Consider the following 23,388-nt stretch of genomic DNA (forward strand, 5'->3'; position numbering starts at 1 on the left):
TGCCTGGCCCAAGACGGGTGGCTCCAGGTCATTCTAACATCCCTTTGAGTGGTGTTCCAAGTCGAACGGACCAGAGAAAAAGCGTGGGGACTCCTGCAGTCTAACATATCTTCATTTAAAATTCTTCTTACAGACCATTTGTTCCCTAAAGAACTTGATTCTACAATTTGGCCAGTGAATACGTTAGTTCACGAGTATCTCCAAAAGGACAAGACTCGGGGCTCCAGTTCAGCTGCTTCAAAAAACTAGATAACTTGTCAATACTCTACCAAAATGAGCGAAGTATACTGGGAAAACTGAGTAGGGTGTATGTTAACAGTCTTTCCACCGATGCCGACGTAATCGCTTTAACTGAAACTTGGCTTAATTCTTCCGTCTCTGATCAAGAAATATTTGCTGATAACTTTGTTGTTTATAGAGTTGATCGCCCCACCCTAGGTGGAGGCGTTTTAATTGCAGTTCACAATTCACTGTCTTCAGAGCTTTTTGCTTTTCAGAATGATCATTCCATTGAATTTATAGCAGTCAAAATATCTTTAAATAGTAGTAACACTTACATAACTTGTATTTATATTCCACCTAAATCGGATGAATCTCTGTACTTAATGCACCTTTCTGCAATTGATTTAGTTTCATCTGCAACTGGTGATGAAGATCATTTCATTGTAATGGGTGACTTTAACTTGCCTAACCTGCTTTGGGTGACTTCACCGGACTCCAATCTTCTTTTTACTGAGAGTCAACATGATTTTATCGACGGCCTATCTGATTTGTCTTTGGGTCAGATTAACTTTGTGGAGAACAATAAAGACAGGCTCCTAGATTTAATCTTTGTTAATAACGAGACCCTTACAATTGTGCTCCGATGCTCACCCTTCTCCACACCAGAAGATCCTTACCACCCAACCTTGTTGTTGAAAGTTGAGATTAACGCTGAAACTCGTAGTACATCGGCCACACGAGTCAAATGTTTTCGCAGAGCCAATTTCTACAGTTTGAGCCAACATTTGGGTGCCATCGATTGGTCATTATTAAAATCATGTTATGATCTAGAGACCGCAGTGTCAACGTTTTATGAGTTTTTGCATTCGTCGATCAACATTTTCGTCCCAGATGTATCTGTTATTGACTCATCCAAGCCTCCATGGTTTAATAAGCACTTATCTTACCTCAAAAACAAAAAAATTTAGGCTATACAAAAAATATCTAAAAACCAACCTCTTCGTAGACCTGGCGAAGTACGTCTCGATTTGCTCTGAATTTACTATTGCTGCTAATCAGAGTTATGCTCGCTACATTGCTCAATGTAGAGAAAACATTCGCTCGGATCCAAAACACTTTTATTCCTTTGTGAATTCTAAAAGAAAGTGTAACTGTTATCCCTCATCTCTTCATTATAAAAGCTCTTCTGAGTCCTCATCATTAAACATATCTAATCTTTTTGCCAAATTTTTCCAGTCAACCTACTCTCCACAGTCCTATAGCTCCTCGACTCCTTATCCATACCCTCTATCCCACATTAATAATATCTATGTTCCATACTTTGAAGACAAAGACGTTCTGAAAGCCCTTTTGTCTCTCGAAATATCGTTTTCTCCGGGTCCTGATAAGATACCAAGCTGTGTCCTTAGAAACTGTACCGAAACTTTGTCCTGGCCAATTACTTTTTTATTCAACCAATCTCTGCTTCTTTCTGAATTCCCGAGAATTTGGAGTGAATCTTTCATCATTCCTCTGCATAAAAAAAGGCTCAAGATCCGATGTTGAAAACTATCGCGGTATTGCCAAACTCTCTGCTTTACCTAAGCTTTTCGAACAGTTGGTCACCTGCCAACTTCAACATATGTGTACATCCATAATCTCTCCAGCTCAGCATGGTTTTGTTAAGCATCGGTCAACTACTACAAATCTCCTCGAATTCTCTTGTCTTATTCCTCGAAGTTTCCTTAAAAAATGCCAAACTGATGTTATTTTTACGGACTTCAGCAAGGCATTCGATTCAGTAAGCCATAGCCTTCTCCTTCACAAACTGTCTCTTCTTGGATTTCCACCAATTTTACTAAACTGGATTTTGGGATATCTCTCAAATAGAACTCAACGCGTTCTCTTTAATAATCAATTGTCTTCTGTTGTAAATGTTTTTTCTGGTGTCCCCCAAGGCAGTCACTTAGGTCCACTATTGTTTGTACTTGTTTACGCCGCTTGCCCCGCTCTTAAATCCCCCTCTTCCAATGCTCGCTCTTCCCTCGCTGGGAATGCCTACTTCCAGGCTCTCCCGCTCTCCCGCCTTCCCACGCCCGGGATCTCTCCACAGCGCTCTGAAGCACAGCGCTCATTAGTTTTAAGTTTAGTTCTCATTGTAATCCTATATGAAATACATCGCCCGGCCGGTCCGCGCTAATAACGAAAAGTTCCAGTGCGTTCTCATTTAGTTCCATACGTCGCAATCGCAAAGTGTTTATCTCTCCCCCACAGCTTGCCACCGGCTATTTTGCACCAAGCCGCAACGCCGACGAAGCTGCCTTCAACTCGAAAAAATACTTGCGACGCCCCCCACCAAACATTTTGGTCCTTCGAGCCGGATTGCTCCACCAGATAAGTGCCACTTATTATTTTTTATTAACGGCCGGTCGACAGTCAGCCATTCGAAAACATAATTCGTTTGACTTTCTGTACGATTTGTCTAAAATCCAAGTCCGATTTAATCCGACAACGGCAGTTAGTAAATTACATTTCCAATTCCGTCTTCTATTTCTTCGTCTCCTTTAACGTGCGGCCATATTGTCTATTTTCCAATTCCCTTTCTTGTGCATATTGATGTACAAGTTTCATATTCACATTTGGCCGTACATCCAGTAAAAATACATCCAAAATTAAATCGAAGAAATTGCAAAATATTAATCCAAATTAAAGTGTGCAAATAAAAAGTCAAGCGTACAGTGAGAAAGAAAAGTCAGTGAACAGTGAAAAATAAATCAAATTCAAAAATTAAAATTCAATTAATTTCCCACAAAAATTAAGTGTTCCGCCAATTTAGGCCCACAAACAGTGAGACTGATTTTTTTTACTGTATATCCGCTGTGACAAATATTTGCATACATAATTCAAAATCCAAATACAGTCCACAATAAATCGAAAATACACAACACATACCCGCCTGCAAAATTTAAAATAAAAATTTTCCGCCATCTTGATTACCATATACTCCACATCTTATATACATATTTATTACATATAATATACATATTACATATTCCACATATATTACATCCATATTCCACATATATTACATCCATATATTACACACATATTACATCCATATATTACACACATATTACTTCCATACTCCCATACATATTATTTCTATGAAAACACCCAATCCCGAACATCGAAGTATTTCCGTCGGCCATAAATATATATATTAAATAAATTCCCAAAGCCGACGTGAAATAACTTTTGGGTCTCAGTGTGTTCTTTATTTCCCCTTCAACATACATTCACACATACATACATACGAATTCCCCAAATTCCCGCGCATTCCAGCATTTCTCGCACATAGCCCGCAAAGGGGCTTTATGCACGAGTTCATTTTTGGGCATTTGTGTTATCCAACGATTAAAGCGCTCTTTATTCCGAGCCATTCCAAATAAATTCCAAATAAATAAAATAAAGTAAAAAACCAAAAAATAAATACCAAGCTCAATTCTAATAAACTTAAATAAATACTGAGAGTTAAAAAATTAAAATTAAATTTACAAAATCCCTCATCGCTAGAGTTCCAAAAAAAATTAAATAAAATACTGTCCACATCCCAGAAACCAGTGGAAACAATCTATTAATATTGTTCCCGGTTTGCGTCCGAATCCATTAGTTACCGCGTCCATTCCAGTATTTTTATTTATTTATTGAGTTTGGTATATCCATATATCTACTTGATTTATTTTCTTGTTGGGGAGAAAAAATAAAAGTTCCAAAAAAATATATCATCCGCATACCACTGCAACGTATTTTTTGTTTGGTCTCCGAATAATTTAAAAAAAAATAAAGAAGAATACTAACGATATCTAATCCCATCCTAATTCGGCCAGCCACCCCTCATAAAATACTAATCGAAAAATACTTCATCAAGAACAGTATTTTTTCAGTATTTTATTTTTAGTATTTTTTGCGATTCTTGTTCCATCGTTCCACCAAAAGCCTGGGGATTATTTTTACAATAATTCAGCCACGCATATCGACTGTTTTAGCAGGTCGAGACCCTATTTCCACCAGTCCGTAATTTCTTTTCTGATTTTTGTCCGAAAGATCAGCGCGCACATTCAGAATCAAAACAGCATGACATGTTGCCAGTTCTCAAGGCTAAGTACGGTTACTGCTACAGCGCGTACGAAAGGTGCGGCGCCCAAATAGCAGACCAAATAGCGCAGACTCCGCAAAATCCGCAAGCTACCTCCACTCCAGATACTTCTCAGACTTACATTCCGTCAGGCTGCCACCTTCCGCCGTGCGATACCGAGGTTTTTACCGGCGATTATCTTCGTTGGCCAACCTTCAGGGATCTATTCACGGCAATTTACATCAACAATCCTCGACTCACTCCTGTCGAGAAATTATTCCATCTCAATGCTAAGACGAGGGGCGGCGCTCACAATATAGTTGCAAATTCACCCCTTACTAACGATGGCTTTCGCTCAGCGTGGGATAACCTCACTGAGCGTTTCGAAAACAAGCGATTGTTAGTAAACAGTCAATTGAAGATACTCTTCAATGTGCCGTCCGTCACACAGGAGTCTGGGTCAGCTTTGAAAGAACTTCAAAGTACCATCCAGGGGTGCCTTACGGCGTTAGAAATGTCCGGTATTCAGGTCGAAACTTGGGATTGCCTCTTGGTGTATATGTGCTCATCCAAACTCCCAAAGCTTACGCTTTCCCTATGGGAGCAGTCCCTTCACAACAAAGCCGAGATCCCTACGTGGCATGAGCTGAACGTTTTCCTAACGGAACGTCACAGAACCCTAGAAGCCATAGATGATGTTCGACCATCAGGTTCTAGTCAGGCTCAGCCCAGGGCATCCACATCCAACTCGGCGTCTCGGAGAATAAATTCTTATGAGACAAGGGTAACGCCTCGACAACCTAGAGGGTGCGATCTCTGTAATGGAGAAAACCATCCAATACGCACATGCGCCCAGTTTCTCCGGATGACGGTCGACCAACGGATCGCCTATATTAAACGAAAACAGCTGTGTTTGAACTGCTTTGCGCGGACACATCAGCTGCGCGACTGCGAAAGCGCACATAATTGCTTCACGTGCCGCGGCCGCCATCACACCCTCCTACACCGAGGCACCCCATCCCCAGCGCGCGCAAATCCAACGCCAACGCCCAGATCCAGACCGAATACTCCCGGTCCTTCGGCTGCCAGTGGCACGCAGCCAACACTTCAAAATTATTTTGCGGCAGGCTCTAGGTCAGTCCTCCTAGGCACCGCCATGATTAGTATATGCCATCAGGGTTCCAACTACCAAGCGCGAGCCTTAATAGACTCCGGATCTGAGGCTACCTTCATTACTGAGCGCCTTTTCAACCTGATTAAGCTGCCGTTCCAGGTTATCCAAGCACAGGTCTCAGGGCTTAATCAAACGGTCTCCGCTGAGACTAAAAAGCTCTGCCAATTGACTATTCGTTCTCCGACTCGGCCTAGTTTGCAGTTAAACACCACTGCCTACGTGCTTCCGCAAATAGCCGGAAATCTTCCCTCATGTCCGCTTCCGCAACATTTCCTGCGAGATCTTCCCGAACTTCCACTAGCGGATCCAAAGTTTTATGAGAGCGCACAAATAGATCTTTTAATCGGGGCCGATATACTTCCTTCCATTCTACTAAGCGGCACCCGAGCGAATATCTGTGGCTCTCTTCTCGGTCAAGAGACCATTTTCGGCTGGATTCTAACAGGACCAGTACCCGCTCCGAGGCAAGATAGAATTTCATCGTTTTCTACGCATGTTGCACACACGTACGAAGCGTCTCTCGATAAACTCCTCACCAAATTCTGGGAGGTGGAGGATCTGCCAGTAAAGGTGGCAAAAGAATCCGACGTGATCTGTGAGGATAATTTCCTTCGGACCACCACAAAAGACGATACCGGCAGGTATGTCGTGAGTCTTCCCTTTCGAGATCCTGAGAACATGAAATGGTCCCTAGGACATTCCAGATCCCTGGCGTTGGCTCAATTCTTAAGAAACGAGCAGCGGCTAAAAAGGGACAGTACGCTAAAATCCAAGTACGACTCAGTAATTCAAGAATATCTCGACCTCAACCACATGAGAGAAGTCCCTCCTACCCACGATTCAGCGTGTTATTACCTCCCACACCACGCGGTGTTAAAACCGGAGAGTACGACCACCAAACTTCGAGTGGTATTCAATGCCTCCAGCCCTTCAGACAATGGGGTCAGCTTAAATGATATCCTTCATGCTGGCCCGGTCCTACAGTCCGATCTAACCATCCAGATCCTGAAGTGGCGATATTTCCGTTTTGTGTACAGTGCTGATATCGAGAAAATGTATCGGCAGATCTGGGTAGATCCGAAGCAGACAGCCTTCCAACGTATCTTATTCCGCAATAGAGAAGGATACATTCGCGATTTTGAGCTAAAAACTGTTACGTTTGGGGTCAATTGTGCACCGTTTCTGGCAATTCGGGTCCTGCAACAGCTGGCGACCGACGTGCAACTAACCCATCCGAGGGCGAGTAAAGTTATTCGTGGTTGCATGTACGTCGATGATGTCCTTTCGGGAGCTGACTCTGCAGAAGAGGCTCACCTTACCATTCGCGAGTTGCAGAGTGCTCTCGATTCGGCTGGTTTTCCATTAAGAAAGTGGACCTCCAACCATAAAGAAGTTCTGGCTCATATCGAAACCAATCATCTTTTAAACGCCGAGTTCCTCGAGATAGATACGGAAAGCACGGCGAAAACTCTCGGAGTCCGTTGGAAAGCAACATCCGATGAGTTTTTCTTCGCCCCTCCAGACCTATCCAACGAAGCCACGCTCACGAAACGTCATGTTCTTTCCCAAATCGCCAAGCTGTTTGATCCAGCAGGCTGGCTCGCTCCTTTCGTGGTCTGTGCCAAGATTTTCATGCAGGAGATCTGGCTTCATGATCTTGGGTGGGATGATGAACTCCCAATTGAACTGTGCCAAAAGTGGCGTGATTTTCTCAAAAGCTACTCGGTCCTAGATCAAGTCCGAATTCCCAGATGGGTTTCTTTCCGCCCTGAGTTCCGAGTCGAACATCATGGATTCTGTGACGCCTCTCAAAAGGCGTATGGTGCTGCGATCTATGTGCGCGTAGAAATTGGGCACACGACGCTAGTGCATCTCCTTACAGCCAAGACGCGCGTGGCGCCAGTCAAAACTGTGTCGCTTCCAAGGCTAGAGCTGTGTGGAGCTCTATTGCTGTCCGAGATGGCTGAATCCATCCTCCCCCATATGCCAGTGCTGTCCTCGAAACTCCATTGTTGGACCGATTCCACGATTGTGCTTGCATGGCTCGCCAAACCAGCATGCCAATGGACAACGTTCGTTGCCAATCGGGTAACAAAGATTACCCAGTCCACAGAGGCAGCCAATTGGGCACATGTTCGATCCGAACACAATCCAGCCGACTTGGCCAGTCGGGGAGTGCCTCTACAAGACCTGATCGACAACTCCCTTTGGTGGCATGGACCAACTTGGTTGTCAAAGCCACGAGATCAGTGGCCTTCCCAAAGCACCGACTTACAGGTGACCGAAGTGGAAAGGCGTCCTGTCAAGGCCCATGTGGCGTCCATCCCGACAGAAGACATCCTTGATCGCTTTTCCAAGTTAGATAGAGCTTTACGGGTCCTTGCGTATGTCCACCGTTTTGTCCAGCGATGTAAGAAACAGTCGCAGATGTCGGAAGTCCGTCTAGAAGCCCAAGAACTTGTCGCCGCTGAACGGCTCATGGTCATTAGCACTCAGCGCAGATATTTTTCTAATGAATATCGCTGCTTGAGTCAAAAGCGTCCTGTGTCCGCGACAAGTTCAATCCTCTCCTTAAACCCCTTTCTAGATCAGAAAGGGCTTATAAGGGCTTGCGGCCGCATAACGGCCTCCGAAAACTTGCGATATGACGAACGACATCCGATAATACTCCCGTACGAATGTGCACTCTCTCGACTACTGGTGAACTTTACGCATCTCATAACGTTGCACGGAGGTAACCAGTTAGTCGTACGTCTCACCCGGTCAAGATACTGGATTCCGAGAATAAAGAACTTGGTAAAGGCTGTGATTAACTCCTGCAAGGTCTGCGTTATTCATAAGAAGCGCTTGCAAATCCAGATGATGGGAAGTTTTCCGAAAGAGCGAGTGTCTTTTTCCCGGCCATTCACGTACACAGGGATGGACTACGCTGGCCCTTTCGACATCAAAAATTACAAAGGCAGAGCGTGCCTAATTACAAAAGGGTATGTGTTGGTTTTCGTATGTTTCTCCACAAAGGCCATCCATCTAGAGCCTACATCCGATCTGACGACCGAGAAATTTCTCGCCGCTTTCGCTCGGTTTGTATCCAGAAGAGGTTGTCCCCGTCAAGTGCAGTCCGACAATGGGAAAACCTTTGTCGGCGCTGCCACCCTGCTCTCCCGAGATTTTCTACAAGCCGTAAAAGAGTCTGTGACTGATGCGTATAGTCATCAGCAGCTCAACTGGCAATTCATTCCTCCGGGGGCACCCCATATGGGAGGCCTGTGGGAAGCTGGTGTCAAAAGCTTCAAAACCTTGTTTTACAAGTCCACCGCTACTCGAAAGTACACCTTTGAAGAGCTTTCAACCCTCCTAGCGAAAATTGAAGCTTGTCTAAATTCCAGACCACTATCTCCCATGTCAGAAGATCCTACTGATCTCTTAGCGTTGACACCAGGGCATTTTCTCGTCGGCGGACCTCTTCTGTCCATAGTAGAGCCCGAATTAAAAGGGGAATCCAAGTCCATTGTGAATCGGTGGCAACACTTAAAGGCGCTCCATCAGCAATTCCAAGCTCGATGGAAAGAGGAGTATCTCAAGGAGCTCCACAAGCGTAACAAGTGGCAGGCCCCGACCGCAAATCTCCGCGTTGGCGACCTGGTAGCGCTCGCGCCGGCAAAATCCGCCAACTCGCAGAGCGCTTGCCTCTCTGCCGCGCTCAGCCTCCTCGACACCGGCACCGTCACAGGCGTCCATCCTCCAGCGGCACAGTGTCAACGTCCTGCCGACGGCCATGGTAATCCTGGAGACCGGGCTCAAGAAGTTCGACACAGCCGCCCTCATCGACCCGTGTACGCCGACAAGTTGCATCGACGCATCCCTGGCTACTGCGTTCCGCTTGCCGACTACCACCGTCGGCGACGAGCGGATTTGTACGGCGACGATTCGGTCGAAGCGCGACGACGACTTCAAGTTGGAGGTGGTTCTGAAGGTGGAGCCAAACGTCCGCATCCGCACCCCCATCCCCCTCTTCCAATGCTCGCTCTTCCCTCGCTGGGAATGCCTACTTCCAGGCTCTCCCGCTCTCCCGCCTTCCCACGCCCGGGATCTCTCCACAGCGCTCTGAAGCACAGCGCTCATTAGTTTTAAGTTTAGTTTTCATTGTAATCCTATATGAAATACATCGCCCGGCCGGTCCGCGCTAATAACGAAAAGTTCCAGTGCGTTCTCATTTAGTTCCATACGTCGCGATCGCAAAGTGTTTATCTCTCCCCCACAGCTTGCCACCGGCTATTTTGCACCAAGCCGCAACGCCGACGAAGCTGCTTTCAACTCGAAGAAATACTTGCGACGCCCCCCACCAAACAGTACTCTTTATAAACGATCTTCCAAACGTCATATCTTTCGCCACTAATTTAATGTATGCTATCATACTCCGACCAAATCTCTCACCACCACCTACAATCGGATCTAAATGAATTACAGTCTTGGTGCTCCATAAACTTGTTACACCTTAACCATGCAAAATGCAAGTCGATGTCTTTTTATCGAACTTCAGCTCATATTCAACCTTACTATCTCGGGAATTGTATTTTGGAACGTATTTCCAAAGTAAATGATCTAGGTGTTTTATTCGACAGCAAATTATGTTTCAAAAGCCACATCTCCGTTACTATTGGTAAAGCTAGGGGGGTTTTAGCCTTCATAAAACGTTGGGCCAAGGAGTTTGACGATCCATACACAACAAAAACTTTGTATGTTTCCATGGTTCGCCCTATTTTGGAATATTTCTCGAGTGTATGGAGCCCTCAATATAATGAACAACAAAAACTAATTGAGTCAGTTCAAAAGCAGTTTCTATTATTCGCTTTGCGTCAGCTGAACTGGGATCCGAATAGACACTTGCCACCCTATGAATCGAGATTAAAATGAATTGATTTACAATCTCTAAAACATCGCAGAATGTGCGGTGGAGTAATTTTTATACCCTTGTAGAGGGTATTATAATTTCAGTCAGATGTTTGCAACGCAGTGAAGGAGACGTTTCCGACCACATAAAGTATATATATTCTTGATCAGCACCAATAGCCGAGTCTATCTAGCCATGTCCGTCTGTCCGTCTGTCCGTCTGTCCGTTTCTATGCGAACTAGTCTCTCAGTTTTAAAGCTATCGCGATGAAACTTTCCCGAAGGTCTTCTTTCTATTGCAGGTAGTACATATGTCGGAGCCAGCCGGATCGGACCACTATATCTTAAGGCTCCCAAACAAATATAAGAAAATTCATTGTAACTTTGTAGGAAGTAGGCGTTTTGATTCTTGACTACTTAAAAACAAAATTGAAATAAATCGAAACGCTGAATCTGGAATCCCTGGAACTGCACCGAGTGAGTATTCTTTTATCTACAAGGGTATATAAGCTTCGGCTGGCCGAAGGTAGCTTCCTTTCTTGTTTTTCATAAACTGCTTTTGGGTGAGGTAAACTCCCCGCGTCTCCTAAGGTACATTGACATCGCTGTCCCTTTGAGAACTTTTCGCCCAATTCACCTGCTAATTTGAAGGTCAAACTTTGCAGTTCATGAGCCCTTTAGGGTTCTTTGTTCAAATTATAATTTATTGTATACTGAAATATCATTGGAAAACTCGATTGAATGTTTATCAGCTAAAATTTAATCCTTTCTTGAGTCTTCGAGTAATCTGTACTAATAATCTCTGTACTATAATCTTATATTTATTTAAGTAAATAGTTATGTTAATATAAGTTAGCAGATTCATTGTTAACTATAAACCCCAATAAATAAATAAATTCAATCGAGTGCGTGGCCGTGAGAGTACCGTAGAAACCGAGTGCTCAACGCCCAGATCAAGATACCAGAGTCAAGACGCTAGGCCAAGGCTGAGACTGCAACGGTGAGATCTGCAGGACACAGAGATTGGAGTGGAGACGAGTGCAGGACAGGAGCAGAGTCGAGAGAAGGACGAGCTACCGGCAGGGTAAGCGCGGATCAAGAGTTTGTGCCAGGCGTCGGGGTTACGGTGGACTGACGATAAGGCTGAATTCTCGGATTTGACCTGTCGGGACAATTGTTTCTCAGGCTAGAGCCAGACCTACCCCAGGGAACACGACGAAACAGGTGATCCCAGGATCATTTTGGTCGGACCCGAAAGGAAGGTTGTGTAGACTTCTTGAGTCCTACAAGCCAGGCGGAACTGGAGAGACGCCGTTGCAGAACGACGCCGCAGGAGTCCACAAGCACCACGAAGGGAGACGAGAGCAGCGACGCCATCGAGGAGCGCCGCCGAGAAACGCACAAAGTGAATCTTGAGCCGAGGAAGGCACGTCGCCGACCCGGCAAGCCGCAACAGCCAGCTGACGAAGAAACCAATTCCAGCGAAAAGAAAAACTTAATAAAGTTTTCCGATTTGTCCCAATCGGATATCTCTGCATTTTCTTGGGTCACGGGCAGTCACGCAATACAAATTTGGTGGGACGAACACACAATATCTCTGAGCTAGTCGCGGCATTGCAGCGATCCAACAGTTGAAAACAGTTCGTTACACTACCTAAAAATTTCACTTAAGGAAGAAGCCAGGAATGTGGTTTCCCACTTACTGTTGGGATCAGGGGAAAATTATGAGGCCGCTTGGGAACTGTTAACCAAGCGGTACAAAAATAAAAGGAAAATATTTTCTGATCAACTTAATCGCCTTCTTGAGCTGCAAAGTTTAAATATTGACTCGGTTCGGCAATTAAGAATGTTTATTGACACTATAAATGAGTCAATTGACATAATTAAATTAAAGGCACAAATTTCTGACGAAATTGACATAATCTTTGCTCAAATTATCATTAAAAAATTTGGTAAAGAGGCTCTGCAATTATATGAGAGCCAGGTTAAAAAAACAAAAGAAATTCAAGTTCTTTCAGACGTCCTTGAATTTTTAGAGCAACGACTAAGTTCAATAAGCTCTTTTCAGGATGCAAGGCCTGTTAAAAAAGTATTTAGTATCAATGTAAGCCCATTATCACTATGGACGGCAGTCCACGTAGTGACGAAGCGCACCAGGAGAGTGTGCGAAGGCGACTACTATTATATAGCCGCAAAATTGAAAATCTGCTGTGATAGTCCGATCGTAATGAGTAATACACCAATCGAAAGGTATTGCAAAAACTTAAAGGATTGCATACCAAGGCCTCAAGAAAATCAATTGGTTTGGGAGAGAGAGAGGTGAAAGTGAAAAAGTGAAAATTTCGAATTTTGGAGCTGTTGGGGCCGGTGGGGATAAAAGCCCCCTCGCATTCCTATTGAAAATACCCGTCGAATGAGGGGTCATATGATAAAATCCGACGCTCCGTTCAAAAGTTATAGCTAAAATAAGATTTTCTTCTTCTTCCCAAAATGAAAATTTAATTCTGTTTGTCAGTTTGTCAGTTTGTCCACTTGTCCACTTGTCCAAAATATGTTTTTTAAGTTCTGAAAATTTGATATGACGTTCATCACATCGATATAAAAAACTAGTGACGATCGCACCTTCAACATACAAAAGTTCTGATATCAACATTTGTGACGAAAAATTATTACACTCGTCATTAAATACACTTTCTAAGATTTTCTCATTCGGCACGCTGCAATAGAAAATGCCTATGAAGGTAAAAAGGCTAAAATAGTATGCTAGGGCGGGCCGAATGAGAAAATATTAGAAAGTGTATTTAATGACGAGTGTAATAATTTTTCGTCACAAATGTTGATATCAGAACTTTTGTATGTTGAAGGTGCGATCGTCACTAGTTTTTTAACTCGTTAAGAGGTGTTTTTATTTGATATACTAAAAGGTGTCCTATTTGCAAAGGTGTGGGACACACATTATTTCAATGCCACATATTTAAGGCCTTAAATCCATCTGAAAGAATGGAGCAAGCCAAAAAAGCACAGTTGTGTTTTAAATGTTTAAAAAACAAATTTAATAAAAAATGTCCCAGTGGTATTTCGTGTTTTATATCATCACAGCATGATTCATATAAATTATAGTAACAACCGAAAACAATTCGAAAAGTTTAGGTCTTTGATTGACAGTGGTTCTCAAAGCACAATAATTTCTGAAGCAGCTGTTCAGATTTTAAAACTACCGCTTATACGATCTCAAACGGAGATCAGTGGAGTATCGTCCACAGGAAAGTGCATCTCGAAGCACAACATAAATTTTTTAATTTAAAGTACAAGTTCAGAAAAAACTGTGACGCCTCATTTTTGGAGTTTGAGGCGCACAATTACTTTTAAGTTCCTAAATACATAAACACAACAACACCCTGTCTTATTTATTAAGCAACAGGGCGATAGTTAGCTAGGGTCACACTAGCACAAGGTCATCGATTACCAATCGAATAGTCGTGGACACTGTTAACTAACATTGGAACAGTGTTCACACACCCCCGTCGCAAATCGAATGGAACATTCGCCGATCGAATAGACCAATCGGCTTCGATAGAAGTTAGGAACCACGCGGATCGAGAGAAAAAGGCTCTCTTGTGTTTCCGATCGTGCCAGCGAACAGACGTGTGCTCCGGGTAAGACTCTTGTACTAAGTATTCTCAACGGCAGAACGGGCAGTATTAGGGACACAAAAGACCCGCGATACCTGATAAAAACTTAATAAATTAACCCAGTGTACCAATGCTAAAGTGAAATTCTCCCGTGTTTGTATTTATTGCCCCCACCGACCACTAATCGTAGTCTTGCATTATCGGTGGCCATTCCCTGGTAAGCAACTAACCGTAGTTTTGCATTATCGGTGGCCATTCCCTGGTAAGCAACTAACCGTAGTTTTTGCATTATCGACGGCCATTCCCTGGTAAGCAACTAACCGTAGTTCTGCACTGGCAGTGGTTATTCCCTGGCCAGTTACTAACTTTAGAGTGCACTGCCGGTGACCACCCCGGGCAAGTCCGCTTCCCCAGCGCGCCCCCCGTTTGACAAATAACCGATCGTAGTTTGCGCGGACAGTGGTTATTCCCTGGCCGGCGGCGTCCCAGTAACCTAGGAAGTAACTAATTGCAGTCCTCCATAGCCGGTGGTCATTCCCCGAGAAGCGACTAACTTTAGAGTGTGCGGTGTGTGCTTTTACAAATTTCTTGTAAAGTTCCCTGGCCCCGGCTGAATGCAACCCCGGCCTAAGAACTTCGTTACAAGTGGCGCCCGAACAGGGACCTGTAGGGAAATTCTGAAAAAATAACATCTTGTGGAGCACGGAAAACTCAAAAGAAAAAGAAAACCTCCAAGTTCGTGTCCTAAGTCACCGCGAGTACACCCTCCAAGTTCGTGTCCTAAGTCACCGCGACTAAATTATCCAAGTTCGTGTCCTAAGTCACCGCGTCAGTTTCAGTCCGTTACGTAATCGGAAGCCCACGTGCTTACGCCGCGAAACGAAAAGTATAACGCGAATCGAGTGAACACAGCCGACAGCCACAAGCTTAACCTTTGGTCGAAGGCAGACCAAATCCACCATCCGACGACATCAACAAGCAAACCAGCGCCATGGACCCAGATGGAGAACCTAATCCCGGCGAGTCTGTTCCAAGTAGACTAAGCAACCCTGGGGTGGGCACTCGGTGGATCTTTCCCGCCTGCGCGAGGAACTCCTGGCTTTCGCCGAGGAATTCGGGTTCTCGGCCGAAAAAAAAGTTGACGACTTACGACGCAGTTTCGTCAACTGGGCAAAAACTGCCCACGAACCTGCTCCGGTCTGGGAAAGGCTAGCCGCTCTGGAATCGCGGTACGCCTCCCGCGCCCCATTCCTGCGGGGGAAAAACAGCAGGCTCCTGATGACAAATCACAAGTCTGCCAGGTCAGGGATACTGCCCTGCCCACCGCCCTGTCTTCCGCTGCTAACACTGCCCCTCTTTCCACCCACCCGCGTACTCCCAGTCCATCGGGACGTTTCAACCACTCTGGGTTACTTCACCATAACGTCGTTGTGCACCCACCCACGCCGGACGTATCTCATGAGACGCGAACCCAGCGCGAACACCCCTGTATTCCAGAGAGGATCGGCAAGTGGGGGTTACAATTCGATGGGGTCTCTGACCCTTTGACATTCATCGAACAGGTGGAGGGTCGTGCCATGTCCTACGGCATCGAATTGCACCTCATATCTCACGAGACGCGAACCCAGCGCGAACACCCCTGTATTCCAGAGAGGATCCGCAAGTGGGGGTTACAATTCGATGGGGTCTCTGACCCTTTGACATTCATCGAACAGGTGGAGGGTCGTGCCATGTCCTACGGCATCGAATTGGACCTCATTCCCCGTGCTATGGCGGAACTCTTAGTCGGTAGGGCCGACAAATGGTTCCAGACTAGTCGTCTGCAAGGAGCCGATTGGGCCCAGTTTCGGAAGGAATTTCTGAGTTCTGATATGGCGGAAGGGCCGACAAATGGTTCCAGACTAGTCGTCTGCAAGGAGTCGATTGGGCCTAGTTTCGGAAGGAATTTCTAGAATTTTTCCTTCCGCCCCGGTATATGCAACGCCTAGATGACCGGATCCGAGGACGAGAACAATAGGAGGGGGAGAGGGTTAAGGATTTCATGTTAGACCTGCGGGTACTCATGCGACATGCCGAGTACACGGAACAGCAAGAGCTGCACCGACTCTACAAAAACTCCGCCCCGGACCTACAGATGTACATTCGTCGCCACGAATTTAAAACCATTGGGGACCTGACCCAATTGGCTACGGAATTGGAAGCGGTGAAGCAACGCAGTTTGAGCCGAACGAACCAACGGGAAACCGCACCAAGGAATCTCAATCTCGCTCAACGGACCGTGGAGCCGAGCCAGCTGACACAGGTCGGAAACCAAGGCGGCCGTAACGACCCGAGGGCAGCAACGCAAGACGGCCTCGACCGGAGCATCGGGCCCGGACCGATCATGGACACGCGGATCGCCTGCCGCAAATGCGGTGAGTCGGGACATTTCAGTCGGTAGTGCCGGAATAACCGACAATACTTTTGTTGGGACTGTGGACGGCGCGGAATACGCACGGTGGAGTGCTGTCGACGGCCTCAGTCGGGAAACGGGTCGAGTCCCCGCGACACGCGGCAGCCGGTGGGGACGAGCACCACCAACAACCCACAGTAACCGCACCTCTCAGAGTATTGGAGGGCCGGATAGTGGCCGAAGTGGAGATCTTTGGACAAAGGAGACTAGCAACCGTCGACTCAGGGGCGTCCCGCAGCTTTATTAGTAGAGAATGCGCTATGGCTGTGGGTAAACCTAACCAATTCAGGGAAGTTCGTACGGAAATCAACCTCGCCGATGCGTCTAAGGTCGAAGTCTCTCAGCTGTTGGTGGCGGACATAACGCTGGGACGACAGCAAGTGCAGGTTCCCCTGCCGCACCATATTGCGCTCGAGAAAACCCGACCGAGCGGGCGAACCGGACCATCAAGACCATAGTATCGCAGTACGTCGACGATCAACAGAGCACGTGGGATTCACTGCTGCCGGAGATTACGTTGGCGATAAACTCAAGTGTTTCGGACTCTACCGGATACAGCCCTGCGTTTGTTCTTCATGGTCGCGAACCTAGATTGCCAGGGGCATGGTACGATCAGGTCACACCGGGGACAGGCAAGAATCCCATGTCGCCGACCCAAAAGTCCGCACAACTTCGCGACGTATACCATATGGTACAGTCCAACATGCAACAAGCCAGCAAGGAGCAGAGCCGTCAATACAACCTAAGACGAAGGGATTGGCGACCGACCATCGGGTCGCTCGTCCTGGTACGACAACACCATTTGTCTAAGGCGTCCGAAGGATTTGCGGCCAAATTAGCTCCCAAGTTCGATGGCCCCTACCGAGTTGTCGCGTTCCCGTCGCGTAACATAGCCCGAATACGTCTCCCGGGAAATCGAAAGAGCCGCCTTGCCAATGTCGCCGATCTCAAAGCTTTTCATTCTTCCACAGCCACCAGCGAAGACGAAGAGGACCCGCAAGAGAAGCCTTGCACCCGCCAGGCAACTACTCCGCCCGAAGATGTCCGCGTCGACGAGGAGTTCAACGAGGTGTGATTATAAGTACCTATGATAACAATGCGTGTACCCGAGAACTATTAGAACTTGTTAGACATTAAGTCGATATCGCCGTTAGGAGACTCTAGGAAATACTGCCCGTTATTCACACGTTCCATAACTTAAGCTAGATAAGTCATAGTTTTAATTTCCCCATGGAAGAACCTATCGTCATCAGCGACAGCGACAGCGACGTCACACCACCCGCTCCTCGAAGCCGTGACCCGAGACTGCGACCGGGCAGCCGTTATTGGCCAGACGACTCGTCCCCCATAGACCTGCGAGTCGACCCGCACTGCGACCATACTCACGGTCTCGACGGAGCGTCATTTTCGCCCGACGCCGAAGGCAGGTATAGCCCCCTACACTGGGCTTCGCCAAGATATGCCCCTACCTCAGCATTTTCACCCGACGCCGAAGGGAGGTATAGCCCCCTACACCGGGCTTCGCCAAGGCACGCGCCTACTGCAGCATTTTCACCCGACGCCGAAGGGAGGTATAGCCCCCTACACCAGGCCTCACCAAGGTACGCGCCGCCACAAGACTGGCCCGGCCACCCTTCCGGGGATAACGGGAGAGTGGAGGATGTCGACGAATCCAGCGACGAAGAGATGAGGGAGGGCAGAAGGACAGGAGAACGCCAGGCCGGACTGGGAGCAGCCCAGTGACGACGAGGATGAGAGACCAGACTGGGAAAACGCCTCCGACGACATGGAGGGGGCAGCCCATTACGTATACGAGTACGAGGACCGGTACGGATTCCGCCACAATCAATACGTCCAGCTGATGCGCATACGTACTACCACCTATGTCATCGAAACGCCCTTCATGCCCACTCCTGATCCGATTGTGGAGTTTCCACCATACCCGACCAGGCCCGCCATTGGACCGCCAGAGGAGATGGTCGTCGATCACGAACCAGCAGCGCCGGCAGACTCTGAAGAAACCATCCCGGAACCATATCGCGACGCCGGTGACATCGCCGACCCCCACGCTGAGCCGGACACTAGGCCTCCGCCGTTGGTGTGTGAATTCCCCACCAACGAGGACGGAGGATACCGTTCCCCAGCAAGCCGAAATGACAGTCACGATGAGCTTGCGAGCGGCAAGGCGATGCACTGGTCATCCGCCTCCAGCGAGTCCGAGGACGACGACGACGAGACTTCCCGCTTCAGACGGCGGGCAAGGGCAAACCGAGAATCGTGACACACCCCCACGACACCGGCCGCCACACCCATGGACCTGGACATCTCGCCAGGAACCCTCCGCCACGTCCTCGAAGAAGTTCCAGAAGATTTGGGGGAGTTAGTCCTGGAATACTTCGCCACGTTACCACAAGCGGATGGAGCGTCGCCTGGCGCGACCCCGCCGCGAGCACCCTGGACGACACCGTCGCCAACCGTCACCGAGCCCGACCCCGCCACGCAGGCCACCAACGAACGCTACCCCAACAACCGCTCCGACGTCTATGTCCCCGACAGCACACTGCATTCCCAACGCCGCTGAGGGTGATGAAGGCATGGCCCCGGCTAACGGCCGCGTACCCGCTCCTCCGCGCTGGAGCGTAAACACCCCGGACGGGATGCTCACCCAAGGGGTCATCGACCAAATAACGGCCCGCAGAGCGGCCCACATTACCAGGCGAACTCGCCTACGCATTTGCACGGAGGATGGAGTTTACTCCGCCACCTTGAAGCCAGACGACACGTTCACCCCCCGCCGAAGTGAGAGGGGGATGTGACGCCTCATTTTTGGAGTTTTAGGCGCACAATTACTTCTAAGTTCCAATATACATAAACTAAGCCTAGATTTAAGTACACTGAAGGATAAATAAGTTAAGTTCAAAACCCAACACCCTGTCTTATTTATTAAGCAATAGGGCGATAGTTAGCTAGGGTCACACTAGCACAAGGTCATCGATTACCAATCGAATAGTCGTGAGCACTGTTAACTAACATTGGAACAGTGTTCACACACCCCCGTCGCAAATCGAATGGAACAATCGCCGATCGAATAGACCAATCGGCTTCGATAGAAGTTAGGGACCACGCGGATCGAGAGAAAAAGGCTCTCTTGTGTTTCCGATCGCGCCAGCGAACAGACGTGTGCTCCGGGTAAGACTCTTGTACTAAGTATTCTCAACGGCAGAACGGGAAGTATTAGGGACACAAAAGACCCGCGATACCTGATCAAAACTTAATAAATTAACCCAGTGTACCAATGCTAAAGTGAAATTCTCCCGTGTTTGTATTTATTGCCCCCACCGACCACTAATCGTAGTTTTGAATTATCGGTGGCCATTCCCTGGTAAGCAACTAACCGTAGTTTTGCATTACCGGTGGCCGTTCCCTGGTAAGCAACTAACCGTAGTTTTTGCATTATCGGCGGCCATTCCCTGGTAAGCAACTAACCGTAGTTCTGCACTGGCAGTGGTTATTCCCTGGCCAGTTACTAACTTTAGAGTGCACTGTCGGTGGCCACCCCCGGCAAGTCCGCTTCCCCAGCGCGCCCCCCCCCCCCCCCCTTGACAAATAACCGATCGTAGTTTGCGCGGACAGTGGTTATTCCCCGGCCTTCATAGCCGGTGGTCATTCCCCGAGAAGCGACTAACTTTAGAGTGTGCGGGCAGTGGTTGTTCCCTGGCCAGCCGCCGACTGTTACGGCATCCCTGGTTAGTTCCCGTTCCTCATTCTACGCTACCGGCGGACATTCCCCGGTAGATGGTAGTCCCAGGTTCCGCCGACCAAATTTAGAGTCATTTCCTTCTGCTATTATCCAGCCACAGGTTCCCCTACCTTTTCTTTTACAAATTTCTTGTAAAGTTTCCTGGCCCCGGCTGAATGCAACTCCGGCCTAAGGACTTCGTTACAAAACCATGAAAGTGGAAGCTATTGTACTTCCTAAATGTTGACAAATCGAAATGGGAGAACCTTAATTTAGCTGACCCTGAATTTGATAAGTCGGGGCGGCTGGATCTGATCATTGGATCAAATGTATACACTCACATTCTGCAGAGTGGAGTTGTTAAAAAAGATGGGCTCCTAGGACAAAAAACTGATTTCGTGTGGATTGTCTCTGGATGTCAAAAATCCAATGCAAAAAAGACGATAGTAGGGACAACTATTAATTTTAACGATTTGGATAAATGTCGGAATTTAAAAGGAAAAAATAAAAATAACAGTAATTTTATTCCCCCGGCAGGACCTCACTGCAGAGGTAATTGTAAAGTTGACGTTAGTTCAGCTACGAAGAAGAATAGTCCTAATGTAGTGAAAGGACAGATAGTACGGGATCAGACTTCCTATTCAACAAAGTGGTTGATGGGAAAAGTGGTTAAGGTCCGTATAGGAAAAGGCAAAGAAATAGTTCAAGTTAAATTGCAAAATGGTTTTATGAAAAGAACTATAAGCCAAATTCATCCACTAGATAAATTAAAGTCTGGAAATAAAGTAGAGTTTGATCCTAGAAAAATATGACAAATAGGGAAATTTGGAGACTAGGGTGTTATCTAGACTCGATAGTTACTTTGACTTCATTCATTGGTAAAAGTTTCAGGTGCACTCTAAAATGTTGCAGAGTGTATTTAAAAATTGAAGTAGTTGTCAGCCTAAGCGTTTTCTTGTTTTTAATTCTATAGGTATGGACAAAATACTAGTTGCTTAACACAACCTACAGATAATAAAATATTTGTCATACATAGAAAACGAGATACCAAAGATTCGATGATATTAGCTCAACTTACCATTAATTATCCATTTGGATGAAATCAGTAAATTATCAAATGAAATTAAAAATGTCATAAATGATCAAGCAAAAAATGTTAAAATATAAAATGCCAATTTTAGACAATGCATATTTAAAACTAAATGTCTAAAAATATTAAAATACAAAGGCAATTACAAGCCATAGCCATACCAAGCGGTATGCATAATATCTAAACATATAAATATAAAAAATTATTTTAAAAATGTTTAAAATAAATAAATTAAGGATTTAAAATTTGTAATGTTATAATACAATCATTTTAAGCCGTTACAAGGTGATAAATTTGTTATGCAAGATAATATATATCGAATAAACACAGTCAACTAATTTTATATTCCAATTTTGTTTAAATAAATATAATCAGCAATGTAATTATATCACATACACCTCATCTTGCCGTCCCTTGCCAGATTGTTCAGACGAACACTGATAAATAAAGTATAAGATTTTATGAGCTCTGTCCATGTTAATATGTGTCAATATGTAAATCTATCTAGAGCCATAAACTATGATCTGTAATTGTAAACCCTACAAGGGAGCGGTGCTAGCACTTGTAATCTGTAAGTGCAGGCCACTTGAGCCTAGCCGAAAATAATCACTTTAGATGTCTCTCACGCTGCGCCAAGGTTCCTGTGCGGGGGTCAAATGATAAGTCTCCCGCTCAGGCAGACGCGGCCTCTGCGTAGGCCACAGATAAGATCAGAATAAGAATTTCATGTTAGTTTCCTAAGAAGGGACTTTGAAAATAAATACTCAGTTTTAATACAGAACTCTACTGAAAAGGTTGTTTTATTTAATTCATCCCTTTCACAGGGTTACAGCGAGTCGTTCAAGGACTACATAGCAGACGGTGAAGAGACCGTTCGGGTATACCACAAAAGAAACACTCAGCATTATAAAAGAGAACTGCACGCCAAACCTCAGAATACCCCTCAGAGAATCCAAAATATAGGGCTTGGACACGCTGATGATCGTAGCCGACGAATGCAAGGAACTGGAGAAGGAGCGGGAAGCCTTTGCTCAAGAGAATAAGTTCTCTAAGCCGAAATCGGCAAGCTCCGCGCAAGCTACGTACAGAAGGTGCGAGGACACAACCGACTCAAGGAAACCACCAATGGACACCACTACGACATGTCCATCGGCGGCAGCCAACTCAAACCGTATGGAGGCCACCAAACACCACCCAGAGGCCATGGGAGAGTACCCACATCATAGACCCTCAAGAGGCCTGTCGAAAATTTGGCGGGTCCGGAGACTGGGAAGGCGGCTGTCGAATCCAGCGCTTGTTGTTCTGCTGGGTGTGCGGAAAATCGGTGTCAGGAGCGTAGAGTGCTGCCAACGACTTGGAAATGGTCAGCAATCTCAACCGCAGAGAGGCGGGCGGGGATCGCAAAATGCTACCACTCCAATCTGACAAGCTGATTGAGGAGGAGCAGCAGTTGGCGGAGGCACGTATAAAGCCACAATCGACACCTGGGGAACAGCGAGCTTCATAAGCGAGGAACTCGCGGACAACCTGGCTGCCCTCGGAAAGATCACGAGGACAAGACGGCAAGTTAGGTTGGCAGACGAAAGATGCGGCGGAATCAACGCACAGCTCGAGATGGAAGTCAAATTCGGGAACAAAAGTCTAGCCATGAGCCTGTTGATTTTACTAGGAGTAGTGGCTACGTTGGTGGTGGGTTGGAACTTTATAACACTAGTCGGAACCGAGATAAAATGCGCTGGACACGAAATTATAATACCAGCCAGGCGTCGACATAATGGGCGGGAAATCAACGCGAAGGTAGACGAGCTCCATCAAAAGGGGTTCATAGATTAATCAAAGAGCCCGTATAGCCCATAGTGATGGTGAAAAAAATGACGGGCAAGTGGAGACTGTGCGTCGACTTCAGGCAGATCAACTCCAAGTCTATAAAGGATGCAAATTAAATTTCTCCTTAGTGAGTTTTTATTATTTATTTTATTTTTTAACTTTACTTATTCACTATTACAATTGTTTCATAGGTCAAACTTATTTATTATACTTTTTAAACTTTTCGATTCTCAAAAACGGACTGCCTG

General features: G+C 46.3%; 1 protein-coding gene across 1 annotated transcript; it reads left to right on the top strand.

Moving 5' to 3' along the window:
- Positions 1–4,340: 4,340 nt before the first annotated feature.
- On the top strand, positions 4,341–9,635 carry LOC138912152 (uncharacterized). The gene has a single exon (XM_070212012.1). The coding sequence runs from the start codon at positions 4,341–4,343 to the stop codon at positions 9,633–9,635; it is 5,295 nt and encodes a 1,764-aa protein (XP_070068113.1).
- The last annotated feature ends 13,753 nt before the right edge of the window (positions 9,636–23,388 follow it).

The sequence above is a fragment of the Drosophila takahashii genome, chromosome 2R (assembly GCF_030179915.1).
Source record: "Drosophila takahashii strain IR98-3 E-12201 chromosome 2R, DtakHiC1v2, whole genome shotgun sequence".
NCBI classification, from domain to species: Eukaryota; Metazoa; Arthropoda; class Insecta; order Diptera; family Drosophilidae; genus Drosophila; species Drosophila takahashii.

Excerpts from the sequence above, each read along its gene's own strand:
- LOC138912152 (XM_070212012.1), top strand. The coding sequence starts at position 4,341 with ATGTTGCCAGTTCTCAAGGCTAAGTACGGTTACTGCTACAGCGCGTAC.